The sequence below is a fragment of the Lepus europaeus genome, chromosome 19 (genome assembly GCF_033115175.1).
Source record: "Lepus europaeus isolate LE1 chromosome 19, mLepTim1.pri, whole genome shotgun sequence".
NCBI classification, from domain to species: domain Eukaryota; kingdom Metazoa; phylum Chordata; class Mammalia; order Lagomorpha; family Leporidae; genus Lepus; species Lepus europaeus.
In genome coordinates, this window is record NC_084845.1 from 3,629,262 (window position 1) to 3,646,265 (window position 17,004).

The 17,004-nt window shown below is 65.4% G+C and overlaps 2 protein-coding genes across 2 annotated transcripts; one reads left to right on the forward strand and one right to left on the reverse strand.

Annotated features, from left to right (window-relative positions):
- Positions 1–7,159: 7,159 nt before the first annotated feature.
- LOC133748745 (leukocyte immunoglobulin-like receptor subfamily B member 3) lies at positions 7,160–11,248 on the forward strand. The gene is made up of 11 exons (XM_062177689.1): positions 7,160–7,340; positions 7,502–7,537; positions 7,715–8,002; positions 8,108–8,410; positions 8,768–9,067; positions 9,331–9,384; positions 9,835–9,954; positions 10,185–10,221; positions 10,297–10,331; positions 10,412–10,461; positions 10,746–11,248. The coding sequence occupies exons 1-11, from the start codon at positions 7,292–7,294 to the stop codon at positions 10,875–10,877; spliced, it is 1,404 nt and encodes a 467-aa protein (XP_062033673.1). The 5' UTR covers positions 7,160–7,291; the 3' UTR covers positions 10,878–11,248.
- Positions 11,249–11,384: 136 nt separating this feature from the next.
- RPS9 (ribosomal protein S9) lies at positions 11,385–13,783 on the reverse strand. The gene is made up of 5 exons (XM_062177729.1): positions 13,701–13,783; positions 13,364–13,485; positions 13,161–13,283; positions 12,206–12,392; positions 11,385–11,613 (listed from the first exon to the last, which is right to left on the reverse strand). The coding sequence occupies exons 2-5, from the start codon at positions 13,458–13,460 to the stop codon at positions 11,436–11,438; spliced, it is 585 nt and encodes a 194-aa protein (XP_062033713.1). The 5' UTR covers positions 13,461–13,485; positions 13,701–13,783; the 3' UTR covers positions 11,385–11,435.
- Positions 13,784–17,004: the final 3,221 nt, after the last annotated feature.

A 17,004-nucleotide genomic window follows, 5' to 3' on the forward strand; every position in this document is an offset into this window, starting at 1 on the left:
CAGGGCTCCAGGAGGGACAGCCAAGTGCTCTGGGCCAGGGGATTCCAGGTGCACCTGCCAAGTCCAGACGGAAAGCAGCAGCGATGCCTCCCCTTGGCCACTCCTTCCTGGGTCTCACCTCCTCCCCATCCCATGGGGCGCCCTCTGCCCCGCCCAGGTCATGGCCTGGGTCCTCACGCTGTCTCTGTGGCAGCAGCACTTGGGGTTCCCTGTCTCAGCAGGCGACGCCCGCGCTGGAATCGCGCCCATCTCTCCCTCCTCCTGGCACTGGACATTTGCAGCTGCCGCTGGGAATCGGGGCCCTGCCACTCAGAGCCCTGAGTGACAGCTGTCGGAGCGGCCCGAGTGCAGCTCGTCTGTCATCAAGCGATGGTTTTCTGTTCTGTCTGATACAAGTATAGCCTCCCTGGCTCTCCCTGGTTACAAGTATAGCCTCCCTCGCTCTCCTTGGTTACAAGTATAGCCTCCCTCGATCTCCTTGGTTACAAGTATAGCCTCCCTGGCTCTCCCTGGTTACAAGTATAGCCTCCCTCGCTCTCCCTGGTTACAGGTATAGCCTCCCTGGCTCTCCTTGGTTACAGGTATAGCCTCCCTGGCTCTCCCTGGTTACAAGTATAGCCTCCCTCGCTCTCCTTGGTTACAAGTATAGCCTCCCTCGCTCTCCCTGGTTACAAGTATAGCCTCCCTGGCTCTCCCTGGTTACAAGTATAGCCTCCCTGGCTCTCCCTGGTTACAAGTATAGCCTCCCTCGCTCTCTTTGGTTTCCGTTTGCATGAAATACATTGTTCACCCACTCACTTTGAGCCTATGTGTGTACTGAAGGCAAACTGAGTCTCTTGTAGACGGCCTAGTGGACACTCTCTCTCTTGTCTGAACCCAGTCAGCTGTCCTGTGCGTCTTTTGATGGAGAATTTAATCCATTTGTGTTTAACATAACTATTAGATTTTCACGGTACCTTTGTTTCTTGTTGCCTCTCTTGCTGCCTTATTGTGATTTGGTTATTTTTTTTTTTTTGTAATAGTAAGTTTTGATTTCTTTCTTTTTGTCTTTTGTATATTTAGTGCAAGGTGGTGTGTATGTGTGTGTGTGTGTGTGTGGTTATGGTGAGGCTTCCACGAAACTCCTCATAAATGTAAGTACATTTCCACCACATGAACTCTACACTTCAACTTCCGCTCCTTCCACATTTTATGCTACTGCTGTCACAATTTGAATGTTTAATGTATTGTGTTGGGGTCAGCGCTACGGCTCAGCAGGTAAAGCCGCTGCCTGCAGCACCGACATCCCATGTGGGCGCCAGTTTGAGTCTCGGCTGGTCCACTTCCAATCCAGCTCTCTGCTATGGCCTGGGAAAGCAGTGGAAGATGGCCCAAGAGCGTGGGCCCCTGCACCTGTGTGACAGACCCCAAGAAAGCTCCTGGTTCCTGTCTTCGGATCGGCGCAGCTCCGGCCGTTGTGGCCAATTGGGGAGTGAACCACTGAATGGAAGACCTCTCTCTCTCTCTCTCTCTCTCTCTTTGCCTTTCCTTCTCTCTCTGTGTAACACTTTCAAATAAATAAATAAATAGGAAAGAAAATGGGCAGTTTCTGTGATGTTTAAAGAAAATGTATTGTGGCCAGCGCCGTGGCTCAATAGGCTAATCCTCTGCCTGCGGCGCCAGTACTCCGGGTTCTAGTCCCGGTTGGGGCGCCGGATTCTGTCCTGGTTGCCCCTCTTCCAGGCCAGCTCTCTGCTGTAGCCCGGGAGTGCAGTGGAGGATGGCCCAAGTGCTTGGGCACTGCACCTGCAAGGGAGACCAGGAGAAGCACCTGCCCCATCCCTGCAGAGAGCCTGTGCCCGCCCCATCCTGGGGCACTGAGGGCCTGGCTGGGGTGGGTGTGGGTCCCCTTCCTGTGGGTGTGGACGGAACAGCCCTGCGATGCTGGGAGGACCCAGCCTGCGAGCATCCACACCCGCTGTGTGTCCGTCCCGCAGGCACTGTGCCGGGGCCGGCGGAGAGGACGCCTGACCCCCGCCTCGTGGTCCTGCTCTGCCTGGGGAGACTGGAAGATGGGGAGGGGAGCCCCTGGTCTGGGAGGGACCCTGCCCCCGCCCCCAGCCTGGCCCTGCTCCCTGGAGACCCCAGGCTCAGGAGCCCCGGGGAGGAGAGGACCTGCGCAGGGGCAGGGGCAAACCGCTCACGGGGAGCTCTCCTCCAGGGCTGTGCGGGCCCCAGGACCCGAGTGCAGGCAGGTGAGTGTGCCCCCACGGTGCCGGGTCCCCCACCATGGGACAAGGGCCACCCCGGGCAGCTGGGGGGGGGGGACAGCAGCCCTGTCTGGTGAGGAGGGCGTCTGGGAGGGTCCCGGCCTCGAGGGGACGTGGTCCTGGGACCCAGCCTCTGGTTTCCTTCCAGGGACCCTCCCCAGACCCAGCCTCCGGGCTGAGCCAGGCTCTGTGATCGCCCTGGGCAGGCCTGGGACCCTGTGGTGTTGGGGACCCTGGAGGCCCAGGAGTGCCGTCTGTATGGAGAGGGAATCCCAGAGCCCTGGGACAGACAGATGCCCCTGGAGCCCGGAAACAAGGCCACGTTCTCCACCCTCTCATGGCTGAGGTGTACGCGGGGCGCTACCGCTGTGTCTGCCTCAGCGCTGCTAGCTGCTCAGAGCCCAGTGACGCCCTGGAGCTGGGGTGACAGTGAGGAAGCCACAGCCTGAGAGGAGCTGGGTAGGTCACGGGGACGCTGAGAGGAGGCGTAGATGGGAATTGGGTGCGGGGCCTGGGCTCCTTGGCCAGACACCCAGAGTGAGGGCGGTGGACCTGCAGGGCAGGAGGGAGAAGGGTGTGGGCGGAGCCAGTGTGCAGACCCGCCCCTCTACCCTCCTGCCCTGCAGGGCACTCGGTGGTCCCTACAGAAGGCCTGACGGGGTCACACAGGGACTCGGGGTCTGCCCAGCGCCCTGGCCAGCAGCCCCAGGCCGGGCTCCCACAGGGGCTGGAGCAGGTGCATTGCTGGTCAGGACCCGCCCAGGACGGGCCTCACACCCGGGGGGCTGTGGGCCTCTCAGACCAGGACAGAGGTTGCTTGGGCACAGTGGGGCCTGGCCAAGGCCCAGGGTGGGACCCAGACCTGCTCCTGCAGGGAGAAGCTCGCCGGGCTGTGGGTGCTGCCTGGCCCGGCCCCTGCGGAGCTCCTCTGGTTGCTCCAGAATACAGGGCAGCCCGACAGAGTGACGTGGAGACGGCTCACCCAGGGCCACGCTGAGCTGCGACACGAGCCTTGGGAGCCGGGAAGCACGGAGTGCGGAGCAGGCCGGAGTCTCCTCCTCCTCATGTCCCCTCCCTGCTCTCAGGAGGACCGGAGCCCAGCAGCCCCTCCCACCCCCAGCCAGGCTCCCCCGCTGGTGAGTGAGCTACAGGCTGGACCCAGGGCTCAGGCTGCTCGGGGAGGTGGGGCTTGGGTGACTGGGTCTGGCCGGCCTCGGTGACCCCTCCGTGCACGCCCCCAGCCCCAGCGCCCCAGGACCACTCCCTGGAGAACCTCATCCGCCTGGGCGTGGCGGGCTTGGTCCTGCTGGGCCTCGGGCTTCTGCTGGCGGAGGCTTGGTACAGCCAGAGACGGACCCGGGCTGCAGGCCGGCAGTGACCTGGAGAGAGGACAGCGCTGGGTCAGAGAGGCCGCTCCCTGGGGGCGGGGGAGGGGGAGTCCGGGCATGCGCGGTGAGAAGCCGCGGGAAGCGGGCGGAGCTCACCTGGGGTTGCAGGAATCCTGCTCAGGGGCAGGGATCCCGGTGGGCCGGGGGCGGTGCTGCTTTCCCCGGCTCCCACGTGCACTCTGGGAAGGGGCTCCCGCCTCCCGCAGCCCTGCCCTGCGGGCTCCCTGCGGTTCTGTGCTGTTCCTCTCCAGGGACCACACGTTGCTCAGTGGCCCTGGGTGTCCACAGGAGGGCGGGCACAGCCGCCCACCGAGAGGGCGACGCCGGGATTGGTTCCCCTGACCTTCAGCAAGTGGGCCAGGACGTGGGCGGGACACCTGTCACTCAAGATGGATTTACCATTCCAGTCACCAAGGGAGGTGATGACACGTGGGGTCAGATGAGGGAGGTCACAATTAATGGATCCAGGCCAGCGCTGTGGCTAGTGGGTAAAAGCTGCCGCCTGTGGTGCCAGCATCCCTGTGGGTTCCAGTTTGCATCCCAGCTGCTCCACTTCTGATCCGGCTCTCTGCTGTGGCCTGGGAAAGCAGCAGAAGATGGCCCAAGTGCTTGGGCCCCCGCACCCATGTGGGACACTCAGATGAAGCTCTGGGCTCCTGGCTGGGGGTCAGCCGAGCTCCAGCTGGGAGGGCCCATCGGGGAGTGAACCAGCAGATGGATACCTCTCTCTCTCCTTCTCTCTGTCACTCTGATTTTCAAATAAATAGTTTTAAAATCTTGTGGCTCATCAAACTCTAAGGTAAAATCCCAGATGACCGTGGGACTCCGCCCTCCGAGGGGAGCACTCAGAAGTGACAGACAGAAAGTGTGTGCAGGGTTTCTTCAGGCACGGCAAGTTCAAGGTCATCTGGATTTCCCAATGCACAATTAACATAAAATAAACCCCACAGCACAGCGGCTCTGGTGGATGGCAGCACCGGTGTTCTGGGAGAGTGTGGATGCCTGCCCGGCTTCCTCTGGTGGCTGACTACCCTGCACGTCTGTGTTTCCCACACAGTTCAGTGAGGCGGGCTTGAAGGAGCACGGTGGATTCTGCTCCCACGTTTCCAATTAATGGGCTGAGGACTCCACCCACCACAGTGTAGCACAGGGAAAAAGCCAACACCTGCAGTGCCCGCATCCCGTATGGTCACAAGTTCAAGTCTTGGCTGTTCCACTTCTGATCCAGCTCCCTGCTAAAGAGCATGCAAAAGCAGCAGAGGATGCCCCAAGCTTGGGCCCTGCACCCACGTGGGACACCCACAAGAAGCTCCTGGCTCCTGGCTTCAGCCTGGCCCAGCCATCTGGGGACTGAGCCAGTGGATGGGAAACCTGTCTCTGTCTCTCTCTGTATCTCTCCCTCTGATATAAATAAGTCAGTCTTTAAAAAATTTTTTAAACTCTTAGATAAACTCCTGGATAAATATAACCTCAGACTAAATCCCAGGGAATTGGCTGGGATTTCAAAAACGAGGAACAAAGGAGAAAGTGGCTGAAAGGATCATCCCCAAACTTCAGAGCTCTGTGCACCATGGACGGCTCTCAAGGAACAGAAAGACAAGGAACACATGGTGTAAAGATCTGGAAGCCACAACAGGAAAAGCAAGGGAGCAACTCACTCAGCACAAGGGAAGGGAAGTGAAAATAATGCCACAGAGAGGCACCCCCATGCCCACCACGCTGCTCACTTCTCAAGGCAAAGTAGGCAGAGTGTGGTCAGGGTGTGGGGAAATCGCAGCCCTGAGATGCGGCTGGATGTGCAGGGTTCGGCCACTGCGGCAAGAGGCTCGTAGTTCCTCAAAGCACCAGACCCAGCGTCGGCCCAGCACGGAGCAGCCCACCCCCTGCACGGAGTCAGGCGCTCCCGTCCACCCACATCCTGACAAGGGTCAGGGTCAGGCGAGCGCTCGCCAGTGTGCTGAGTGCAGGCTCCGTGGAGGGTTCTCACCGCCGAGGGCCAGGGGGAGGCTCTGACAACCATCCAGGGACTGCGTGTGCACAGGCATCCATCCTAGCATGGCCGGCCAGGGACAGGAGCCCGATGTGCACCGGGGATGGGGGCTCGGGAGGTGGGTCCCTGGCTCCGTGGGAACTCTGCTGAGCCCAGGGAGCCGTGAAGTGAGGATGCGTGCGGCAGGGGTGCAGCCAACACAAAGGCCCTGGGTAGCACCGTTCCCAGAAACACCCAGGGCTGGGAGCCCACAGAGCCCTGGGGCTGGGCGGGGCTTGCAGGGCTGCCCACTGCATGGTGTGGGGCTTCCTCCTGGGGCGAGTGGAGGGGGTCCTTGCATTTCTGCAGCTTTGCTGTGAACGCCACAGAATGCACGCTTTGCCAGCTCCTGTTTCTGGGAGGGGGACTTCCTCTCAACCAGACGCAGCCTAAGGAAAGGACAGGTGCCTGCCGGTGCCTTTGCACCCGACACTGTGACGAGCCACCGTGCGTTCTCTCGTGGGGCCCCCGCCCCAGAGCAGGCAGCTGAGAGCTCCACCCCCAAACACAGCTGAGGATGGGGTCTTCCATTCTGTCTGGGACCCGAGACCGCTTCTGATTCACCTCTGGGGTCGGCGGGCGCTGCTAGGGACTTGTGAGGAGCGCTGCCTACCAAAACGGTGCTGTCCCCACGTCTGATCTGGAAGGGACACTGAGGGACACTGAGACCGGAGTGCTGCGGCCACGGCCACCCAGAGAGGGGAGGATCCGGCATCTTCCCACCACAGAGACGCTGGGGGACGACGTCACCCCCATGTCTTCCAGGAGCACGGAGCCCAGGTGCTCAGATCAGGGGAGGAGAGGCCGTGGGGGGCTCAGGACACGGGTGCTGGGAACCCCAGCCTCACACAGATATGGGTCAACGCAGAAGCCCAGACCCCTGCTCCCAGTCCCCTTCCATCAAATGAGAAACCCAGCACAGTGCGTGCGACACAGGACCCTGGCTGGCTAGGGCCAGGGCACCCCCATGCTCTCAGGTCTTGGGGGAGCTCGGGGTCTCTGCCCCAGACATCCTCCCCTCCTCACAGCTGTTCACCAGGCCCTGGGCCCGCCAGCCCCCAGCAGGACCCCACCCCTGGCCCGTGTCCCCATTGTCAGCCCTCCTGCACCTGTCACAGCCACAGCTGGGCTGCAGCTCAGCCACACCTCTGAACGTCTGCCTTCTTCATCCCCTCCCGTCAGTTCCGGGAGGCCTGGAAGATTCCCTCACCTCCAAAACGCCCCTCCAATGCCCTTCCCCTTGGCCCCAGCCCCCACATCTGCACTCAGCAGCTCAGGAAAGGGAAGTGCCTGCCTCGGCCACCCGGCCTGTGCAGGGAGAACCAGAACCCTAACCAGGCAGCTCCTGGCCCCGCCCACGAAGGGCACCCCCTGGGTGGGGCTGCAGCAGGGGAGGGAGGCCGGGCAGGCACAGCACAGGGGGCAGCGGAGGCAGAGGCCTGGTCTGAGCCGTCCCCAGAGCCCGCTGTGTCCTGGGCCCGCCCTCAGGGACAGCAGGGGGAGGTCGGGGAGGGGCTGCTCCCTTCCTGTGAGGCCCCAGATGAGGAACCCGTGACGTCTCCCCGCTCATCTCCAGCCGGGCTCTGGGCCTGTGGCCCTCACAGCTGCTCTGCTCCACAGGGACCATGGGCGGCGGGGCCCTGATCCCGGCCCTCACTGCCCTCCTCTGCCTGGGTGAGCCGGGGACACGGGGAGAATGGGACCCCTCACAGGTGTGGGAGGGGACAGCGCCCTGCCCCAGCTGGGACCCCAGGGCTCAGAGGACCAGGGAGGGCCCGGGCGTCTCTGCAGGGGTGGGGAGTGGGGAGCAGCTCTCACGGGGACCTCTCTTCCAGGGCAGTGCCGGGCGCCAGGGGATGGGGCACAGGCAGGTGAGTCCTCCCCTGACCTGGCTCAGCCCCGGGGGCCCAGGCAGCTCAGGGTTAAGGAGCCTGGGGGGGGGGGGGGGCTGGGCTGATGGTGATGGCTGGGAGGGGCTGGGAATGGAGCTGGGGAATGGGGCAGGGGAGGGGCGGCACCCGGGATCTGCAGCTCTGATTCCCTTCCAGGGACCCTCCCCAAGCCCTCCATCTGGGCTGACCCAGGCCCCCTGGTCGCCGTGGGGAGCCCTGTGACCCTCTGGTGCCAGGGGTCTCTGCAGGCTGAGGTCTATCGTGTGCATAAAGAGGACAGCCTACAGCCCTGGGAAACGCGGCCCCCACAGGACTCCAGACACAAGGCCAGCTTCGCCATCATCCAGTCCATGAGCTCCTACTACTCAGGGCAGTACTGGTGTGTGTATCAGACCCCGCTCGGCCTCTCCCAGCCCAGTGACTCCCTGACCCTGGTGGTGACAGGTAAGGGGGTCCCCTGCCCACAGAGGCTCCAGCTCACAGAAGGAAGCCAAGTGGGGTGCACATGTGGCAGCCCCCACCCCAACACGGCTCTGCCCTCCCCTGCAGGGATGTTCCCGGCGCCCTCCCTGTCAGCCCAGCCAAGCCCCGTGGTGGCGACAGGAGGGAACGTGTCCCTCTCCTGTGGCTCTGATGAGGAGGGCACTGCCCATCTGCTGAAGGAGGGCGGAGCCAGCCCCCTGCACAGCCTGGAAACCAGGTTCTCCCATGGGGCTGGGGAGTGGCAGGCCACCTTCCTCCTGGGCCCCATGAGCAGCACCCAGGGGGGCATCTACAGGTGCTACCGCGCTCATCCTAATGAGCCCCACGCCTGGTCCCTGCCCAGCGACCCCCTGGAGCTCCAGGTCACAGGTGAGGGGCCCAGTGCCCAGGGAGCCTGGGTGGGGGCGGGGGAATCGGGAACTCTGATCCCGTGTTGGCGGTGATCAGCTCAGACCCTGCTGGCTGCGGGATGCATGGCTGAGCCTGCCCTCCTCGCCCCCCACCCCCCTCTCAGGGCTGCACAGGGAGCCCTCCCTCAGCCCTGCCGGCCTTGCTGTGAGCCCAGGGTTGTGTCATGGGAGTGAGGTCCAGAGAGGGTCCTTTAGCACAGGCCCAGTGGGGTTGTGGCCCTAGTAGAGCGGAGGGGAGGCAGCAGGGACAGGAGACCCAGGCTGCGCTGAGGGGAGGGAGGGGCTGCTCTGTCCACACTGCTGTCCTCTCTCCCAGGAATGTACAAGAAACCCTCCCTGCAGGCCCAGCCGGGGCCCTCGGTGCCCTGGGGAGCGACGGTGGCCCTGCACTGTGGCTCCCAGGAGGCGTTGGACATCTTTCTCCTGCACAGGGAGGGCTCGGGCGCCCCTCCCCAGCGCCTGTGTGTCCCAGGCCAGGCCATGGGTGCTCAGGCCACCTTCACACTGGGTCCTGTGACCTCAGCCCATGGGGGGACCTACAGGTGCTACGGCGCCCACAGCACCGACCCCTACCTGTGGTCACAGCCCAGCGACCCCCTGCAGCTCGAGGTGTCAGGTGAGGGCCCCAGCCCTGTGTCCTCCTGTCAGTGCAAGGCTGTCCCCCCAGGAGGGCTGGACTGGGGGAGGAGGATCACCAGGGAGTGGGAACAGCAGAGGCCTCCATTCCTGGTCACCCACTGTGGCACTGGGGGCTGGTGGGGGTCCTGGGGCTGAGCTGGACAAGGATGGGGCAGGGGCGAGGGGGTGCTGGGGCCCAGCCTGGGAGGAGCCAGCAGGCTGAGCGGGGAGCCACAGCCCTCACCCCTGTCCCCACCCCAGGAGGCCGGGAGGGTCAGCCCCTCAACCCCACGGAGCCCACTCCTGCCCTGAGTGGTGAGTGGGGGCTGTGCTGGGAGGGGTTCCGCTGTGCCTGACCATGAGGTGGGAAGGCCCCTCTCTGCAGCTGCTTCTCCACCTGCACGGGAGCAGCCCGGGACACCTGGGGTGGGGGGCACACACCGGGGAGCTCCTCCTGGGAGCAGCAGCCCTGGTGCTTTGGGGAGGGCAGGGCCAGGTGTGGGGCTGGCTGCCTGCTGCCCCAGGCTGTGGGCTCACTGAGGAACGGGAAGGCCCAGGCAGGGAGCTGGGGGCAGCCGTGCTCCGCGGGCAGAGCCCCGACCACCCCCACAGGCCAGGGCTTGGCAGAGTGCGCAGAGCACTGGGCCTGCCCCCCCCCCCCCAGGGTGTGAGCAATCCTCTGGGGGCGGGGGGAGCAGGGGTGGCAGTGAGTGCTGTGCCAGTGCTGGGGAGGCCGCTCCTCACTGGGTCCTCGCTGCACCCCAGGTCTCCCTCAGCTGAAGGTGCTGCTCGGGGTCTCGGTGGCCGCCTTCCTCTCGCTCTGCCTCCTCCTCCTCCTCCTCCTCCTCCTCCTCAGAGGGAGGCGTCACAGCAAGCGCAGGTCAGGTGAGTACTAAACGCCTCGGGCTCAGGGCTGGTGCGTTCCCAGGGCAGCCGTGGGTGGGGGCTCAGAGCTGCAGCCACAGGTCAGGCCAGAAGCCTCTCCACCCTGCACTTTCTTGCTATACCCCCGCCCGTGCACACTAGAGGAACCCTTCCTCTTCGTCCTCTGTAGACCTAGGGCAGCCTGGGTGGGTCCTAGGGTGGGCTGCAGGCTGACTTCCCACCTCCCACAGAGTCGGAGCCCAGGAAGCTGAGAGGACCACACAGGAGGTGAGACCTGTCCCAGGACCCTCAGGGCCCCCCTCACCCCCCTATGCCTCTAACACCCCATGTCTGCTTCCCCAGCTCCAGCCCAGCTGCAGAGGCCCAGGACGGCTTGGGTAAGGACGGCTGGGAGGGGAGCACCAGTCTGATGCTGTGTGTCCTCAGCCAAACCACTGTCCCTCTCTGGGCCTCCCAGACGCTGCTGTGAAACACAGGCATCCCGAGGACAGCCTGCTGGACACTCAGGTCAGGAGTCCTGTCCCCTCCCACTCCCCGTGGGCCACATCCACTCCTCTTCTGCTGGGGGCTCTCCAGGCCCAGAGTGGGCACCTTTCAAACCCTGCAGTGGACCCCCGTTCACCCTGCCTGCCCCAGCCACGGGCGTCAAGGCTGCGCCCCCCCACGAGTGGGTCTCCCTGACAGCATCTCCCAGAACTTCCGCTTTCCAGCCTCCTCCCCAGCCACCCTCCTCCCCCCCTCCCCACAGAGCCTGAGATCTCAGTGCCCTCCCCCACCCTTCCCTATTCCAGGCTGCTGAAGGCCCCCAGGTGACCTACGCCCAGCTGAGCCACACACTGCAACCAGAGGGGAGAAGGGCGACCTCCTCCAGGTCAGGACAGCTCCCAGAGGCCTGCGTGTACGCCGCCCTGGCTGTCCGCTAGCCGGGACAAGACCCAGCCCCCGCTCCAAGGACCCTGGAAGGCACTGCACCACCCCCCAACCCTCCATTTCCTAACTTCTTGGAGCCAGCTGCCCTCACAGGGCCTCCTGAGGGGCCCAGACAGGAACAAGACCATCATGGACCTGCGGCTACTGCAGGGGAAGGGTCTTCCACCTGCTCGTGAGGTCCCTCTGCAGACCTGCAGCTACTCCCAGGACCTGCCCAGCCCCTTCTCCCCTCCTGCCTGAGGCCGAGTCAGCTCCCACTGCAGCCGGGAGCCACGAGCCAGAGCCTCTAGGCCTGCGCTGTGCCTGACAGCCGAAGCCGCCAGCTGCAGCCGTGCATCCCCAGCGCCAGGGCACTGCTTTCCTAATAAACCTCCCCTCTGGCCTGGCTCTGCGGGTCTCTGCCAAACACAAACACACAGGGCTCACCCCTCCCGCCCCCAAGTCCCTTCTCAGGGCCCCATGGGTGCTGCCGACATCAATCACATCAATCGCGGGCCAGGTTCTCCAGGTTGGGTGCCTTTATTACAGACCCCCGCGGCTGGGCGGGAGGCTCAGTCCTCCTCCTCGTCGTCTCCAGCCCCCGCCCCGCCCTGGCCCTTCTTGGCGTTCTTCCTCTTCACGCGGCCGGGCCGGCCCCCGCCGTAGGGCGAGCGCAGGGAGAAGTCGATGTGCTTCTGGGAGTCCAGGCGCACGATGAAGGACGGGATGTTCACCACCTGCTTGCGCACCCTAGGGCAGGCGGGGCAGACGGGGGCAGGTGAGGGCAGGCCGGGCAGGGGAAGCCCGCCCCTCCTCTACATGTGCCCTTAACCCCCCCTACACACTGCAGACCACCGGGGGGAGAAGGGGGGCCTCTGGTCTGACCCCAGGGGCGGGGTAGCAGCCTCTGGCCCCTTCCGCGCCCTCCCCCCACTGGCGTCCACTCCACTCCGAAGGGAGCCTGCCCGCTGACCGACTGCTCCCACACCTGCCGCCCCTGTCAAGTGCAGGGGGCGGATTCACCAAGGTCAAGGTGGACAGCGGAACCCAGTCCTCCGTCTCCACCCTCGGCCAGGGACGCCGGAGCCGTTACCTGTCCAGCTGCCTGCAGGCCCGGCAGTGGCCTTCGCAAGGTGTACGGCTCAGGCCGCAGTGACCCTTGCGCGGGGCTACGGGGGAGGCTGCGCCAGCCCCCCGCGAGCTGTCAGCAGGGGAATCTGCACCCTCACACCCACCGTCCGCAGGGGCTGCACGGACACAGGGACAGCGCAGCAGCTCAGTGAGGCGGCAGGGGCGGGGGGAGGGGGTCAGGCCCGCGGGGGGGGGGGCCCAGCACGGGTACCTGATGTGGCGCTGGCGGATCAGCACGCGCGCGTGGTGGATGGACTTGGCCAGGCCCAGCTTGAAGACCTGGGTCTGCAGGCGCCTCTCCAGGAAGTCCTCGATCTTCAGCCCCAGGATGTAGTCCAGCTTCATCTTGCCCTCGTCCAGCACCCCGATGCGGACCAGCCGCCGCAGCAGGGCGTTGCCTGGGGGCGAAGCGCTGGCTCGGGGCTCTGCGGTTCCACGGCCAAGTCCCGCGACCCTCAGAGCCACCTCCCCCAGTGTGCACCCTGTCCGCGGCCCAGCAGTGAGAGCTCGGCGGGGTTGTGAGAGCCCGGGGAGGGCACCTGGGCCAGGGGCTGGGGCGCCCGCACTGCATGCTGGAGCCCAGAGCCAAATGCACTTCAGGACATTTTGAAGAACCCTCTGGTGGGGGCCGGCGCTGTGGTGCAGCGGGTTAAAGCCCCCGCCTGCAGTGCCAGCATCCCACATGGGCGCCAGTTGGTAGTCCCAGCTGCTCCACTTCCCATCCAGCTCTCTGCTGTGGCCCGGGAAAGCAGTGGAGGATGGGCCAAGTGCTTGGGCCCCTGCACCCGCGGGCTTTCCCCACTGACATCACCCGGCTCCAGGCCACGCGGGCTCCCTGCCCGGGCACTGACCGAGGGCCCACGCCCTGTTCCTTAGGGGAGACCGCTTCCATCATTTCGGTTACCAGCGGCTCCAGCACCCCCGGGTCGGCAGGATTGCCCCCGACTCCAGAGCGATGGAGACCCCAGCAGCCAGCTGCCTTCCCGACGCCCTCCGGTCTCACGAGGGCTCCCTCTGCAACCCAGCGTTAACGCCACGGAACAGAGACCCGGCCACCGCGCCAGCCCTGACAGCTAACGGAGCCCCGGGCGAAACGCAGCCGCTGCCCACGGAATCCAGCGAGGCAGAGCCCAGGGGGACCCCGGCGCGCGCCGCCCCGCACGCACCTTCGAACAGCCGGCGCGGGTCCTTCTCGTCCAGCGTCAGCAGCTCGCGGGCGGCCTTGCGGATCTTGGCCAGCGTGAACTTGACCCTCCACACCTCGCGCTTGTTCCGCAGCCCGTACTCGCCTGCGGCGGGGCAGGGCCGGCGGTGAGCAGCGCGGCCCCGCGGGCGGCCCCGCCCCGCCCCGCCGCCCCGCGCCGCTCACCGATCAGCTTCAGCTCCTGGTCGAGGCGGGACTTCTCGAAGGGTCTCCGCGGGGTCACGTACGTCTTGCGACACACCCAGCTCCGGGCCACCGGCATGTTGGCTCCGCTTCGCGGTCCGCGCCTGCGCGATCACACAGTCTCGCTGTAACCTCGTGGCGCGCGGGGCAGATCTCGCGAGAACCGAACCTCGGCCTCGCAGGACCGCACGCCGCGTGCAGACGTCCCTCCCGCGCACTCTCTCCTCCCGTCCCCTCCTGGAGCGCCAGCGGGAGCGCGTAAGGCCAGCAAGACCACGGCGACCAGGCCCGGCCTACCACACATGCAGCCCCCGCTCACCTCCCGGAAGGATCCCGTACGCCCGAAAGAGGAGCGCGCGTGCCCCGGCCACGCTCTTATAGCAACGCCGCCCGCGTGTGACGTCATCACGCACGGCGCGCGCCGGCGCCAATCAGAAAAGGGCATTGGAGAACGAGACGCTGGGCTAGAGTGCCGCGCTGGGAGGACCGGGCGTGTTCCGGACGCGAGGTGGGCCGGCGGCGCCGCTGCGGGGCCGTTGTTCAAAGTCACGCCGCCGCTTAGCCCGTGGTCCCGGGGTCCCGGCGTCCCGGCGGCAGCCCTCCCCTGCGTCGCTCTCTGCGCTGGTGACTCGTTGATGCCGCGCGAGGTGGAGCGCTCAGCACCCTGGCTGCCGGCCGTGAGGACGCTCCGTGCCCGCCCGCGCGCACGACTCCCCTCCTGCCGTGCCGAGTTCGTGTTCTAACTCGCTTCGTGGTGTTTGAAAAGCAGACAGGGCTTTGGGTTCGTTCCCCACACGTGCCGGCAGCGACAGGGCTGGGCCAGGTCTCCCCCGTGGGTGCCCAGGGCGCCGTCCGGGCCCACCCCCTCTGTGGGAGCCCAGGGCGCCGTCCGGGTCCCCCCCGTGGGTGCCCAGGGCGCCGTGTCCGGGTCCTCCCCGTGGGAGCTCAGGGCGCCATCCGGGTCCCCCCCGTGGGTGCCCAGGGCGCCGTGTCCGGGTCCCCCCCCCCGTGGGTGCCCAGGGCGCCGTGTCCGGGTCCCCCCACCGTGGGTGCCCAGGGCGCCGTCCGGGTCTCCCCCAGTGGAAGCTTAGGGCGCCCTCCGGGGGTCCCCTCTGCGGGAGCCCAGGGCGCCGTCCGGGCCCACACCCTCTGCGGGATTCCAGGGCGCCGTCCGGGTCCTCAGGTCCCCCCCGTGGGAGCCCAGGGCGCCGTCCGGGTCCTCAGGTCCTCCCCGTGGGAGCCCAGGGCGCCGTCCGGGTCCTCAGGTCCTCCCCGTGGGAGCCCAGGGCGCCGTCCGGGTCCCCCCCGTGGGAGCTCAGGGCGCCATCCGGGTCCCCCCCGTGGGAGCTCAGGGCGCCATCCGGGTCCCCCCCGTGGGTGCCCAGGGCGCCGTGTCCGGGTTCCCCCCTGTGGGTGCCCAGGGCGCCGTGTCCGGGTCTCCCCCCAGTGGAAGCTTAGGGCGCCCTCCGGGGGTCCCCTCTGCGGGAGCCCAGGGCGCCGTCCGGGCCACCCCCTCTGCGGGATCCCAGGGCGCCGTGTCCGGGTCCCCCCCCCCCCCCGTGGGTGCCCAGGGCGCCGTCCGGGTCCTCCGGGTACCCCCCGTGGGAGCCCAGGGCGCTGTCTGGGCCCACCCCCTCTGCGGGAGCCCAGGGCGCCGTGTCCGGGTCCCCCCCACCCCCCCGTGGGAGCCCCGAGCGCCCCCGGCCCCCCTGTGAGCAGCGGAGCCCGCGCCGCGCCGTGGCCTGCTGCCTCCCGGGAAGCCCAGGAGTGTGCGGCCCGCCGCGGCGCCTTGTTGGAGAGCGCGGTGGGTGAGGGCTCCCTGCCCGGGCCCTGCGGCCTCCCCGGGATGGGAGGGCTCCAGAACAGGCGCCGGTCTATGCGCCAGACCCCCGGGCACCGCCTGGAGTCCACGGTTTCTCCATCTCCCTTGGCCTGAGACGGGCCCTGGAATATCCCAGCCCCGTCCTCTCTGGGGTAATCCTGCTCGGCCAATGCTCTGGTTACACAGGCAAGGCGATGCTTAGTCAGCTCCCGGCTAAACGCGCGGTGTGCATTTATAAAACTGATTTTTTTTTTTTTTTTTGACAGGCAGAGTGGACAGTGAGAGAGAGAGACAGAGAGAAAGGTCTTCCTTTTTGCCGTTGGTTCGCCCTCCAATGGCTGCCGTGGCCGGTGCACCACGCTGATCTGAAGCCAGGAGCCAGGCGCTTCTCCTGGTCTCCCATGGGGTGCAGGGCCCAAGGACTTGGGCCATCCTCCACTGCCTTCCCGGGCCATAGCAGAGAGCTGGCCTGGAAGAGGGGCAACCAGGACAGAACCCGGCACCCTGACCAGGACAGAACCCGGTGTGCCGGCGCCACAAGGTGGAGGATTAGCCTATTGGGCCACGGCGCCGGCCTAAAACTGATTTTAACAGACTTTATTTGAAGGAGCCAGCGAGAGAGAGGTCTTCATCCACTGGCTCACTCTGCAGGCACCGGTCCGTGCAGGCTGCAGTGCGAGCCGGGAGCTCCGTCGGGTCTCCCACGAGGGTGGCAGGGCCCGGGCGTCAGCGGGGAGCCAGGGTGCCGGCGTGGCAGGGCCAGCTCGGGACCAACTGGGAGCCTGCGGAGGGCTCGCTGTGGCCGTCCCCGCCACTTTCCTGAGTTTCCTGCAGCCGTAGCGTCACCTCCACAAGGGTCAGAGCTCCGTGAGGAGGAGACAGCTCCTCAGCAGTGGCGACCAGGGCCCTGGCGGCTTGCTCCTCTGCCTGACAAGTTCTGTGCTGTTACCACGGATCTGGGGAGCGTGACAGCTGTCGCTGTGACTTCTAAAAAAGGTTTTTGTTTTTTTTTTGTTTTTTTTTTGACAGGCAGAGTGGACAGAGAGAGAGAGACAGAGAGAAAGGTCTTCCTTTGCCGTTGGTTCACCCTCCAATGGCCGCCGCGGCTGGCACACCGCGCTAATCCAATGGCAGGTGCTTCTCCTGGTCTCCCATGGGGTGCAGGGCCCAAGCACTTGGGCCATCCTCCACTGCCTTCCCAGACCACAGCAGAGAGCTGGCCTGGAAGAGGGGCAACCGGGATAGAATCCGGCGCCCCGACCGGGACTAGAACCTGGTGTGCCGGCGCCGCAAGGCGGAGGATTAGCCTAGTGAGCCACGGCGCCGGCAAAAATGTTTATTTAGAAAAAAAAAAAAAAAAAGCTTGTTTCTCCAAAAGGCAGAGCAAGGGCCGGTGTGACCTCATTTTTGGTAAGAAAATAAAATTCACCTTTTAATTCCCGTTTTTCCACAAACTTTTTGAAAGTCGCCTTGCATTGTTTAAAACATCCTTAGAAAGTGGTTTGGAAAAGAAGAGTTCCAAATTCTCTCCCTCAGCCTGAGTCAAACAGTCTTAGCTTGAAGGATCCACTCGCTCAGCGACCTGGAACCTGAGCACTAAGGCGCCGGAACTTCTGTTCCCGGAACTAGGGACGCTGCGTGAACAAGGCTTCGTCCTTAACCGTCCTTAACCGGGACAGCTCGCTGGAACCAGCTGGGCGCTGGAGAAGCCCCCAGTGCAGTACCCGGCAATAAAGAGGGGCGGGGCACCCGGCACTCCTGCATCAGGCAGACGCTCCCCAGAGAGAAAGCAGGCGGCTCA

Bases quoted from the DNA above. Each gene is read 5' to 3' on its own strand.
- RPS9 (XM_062177729.1), bottom strand. From the start codon at position 13,460: ATGCCGGTGGCCCGGAGCTGGGTGTGTCGCAAGACGTACGTGACCCCG. The intron at 13,284-13,363 runs GTGAGCGGCGCG...GCCCCGCCGCAG, and splicing joins CCAGGAGCTGAAGCTGATCG to GCGAGTACGGGCTGCGGAAC. The intron at 12,393-13,160 runs GTGCGTGCGGGG...CTTCGCCCCCAG, and splicing joins CCCGCGCCGGCTGTTCGAAG to GCAACGCCCTGCTGCGGCGG.
- LOC133748745 (XM_062177689.1), top strand. From the start codon at position 7,292: ATGGGCGGCGGGGCCCTGATCCCGGCCCTCACTGCCCTCCTCTGCCTG. The intron at 7,341-7,501 runs GTGAGCCGGGGA...CCTCTCTTCCAG, and splicing joins CACTGCCCTCCTCTGCCTGG to GGCAGTGCCGGGCGCCAGGG. The intron at 7,538-7,714 runs GTGAGTCCTCCC...ATTCCCTTCCAG, and splicing joins AGGGGATGGGGCACAGGCAG to GGACCCTCCCCAAGCCCTCC.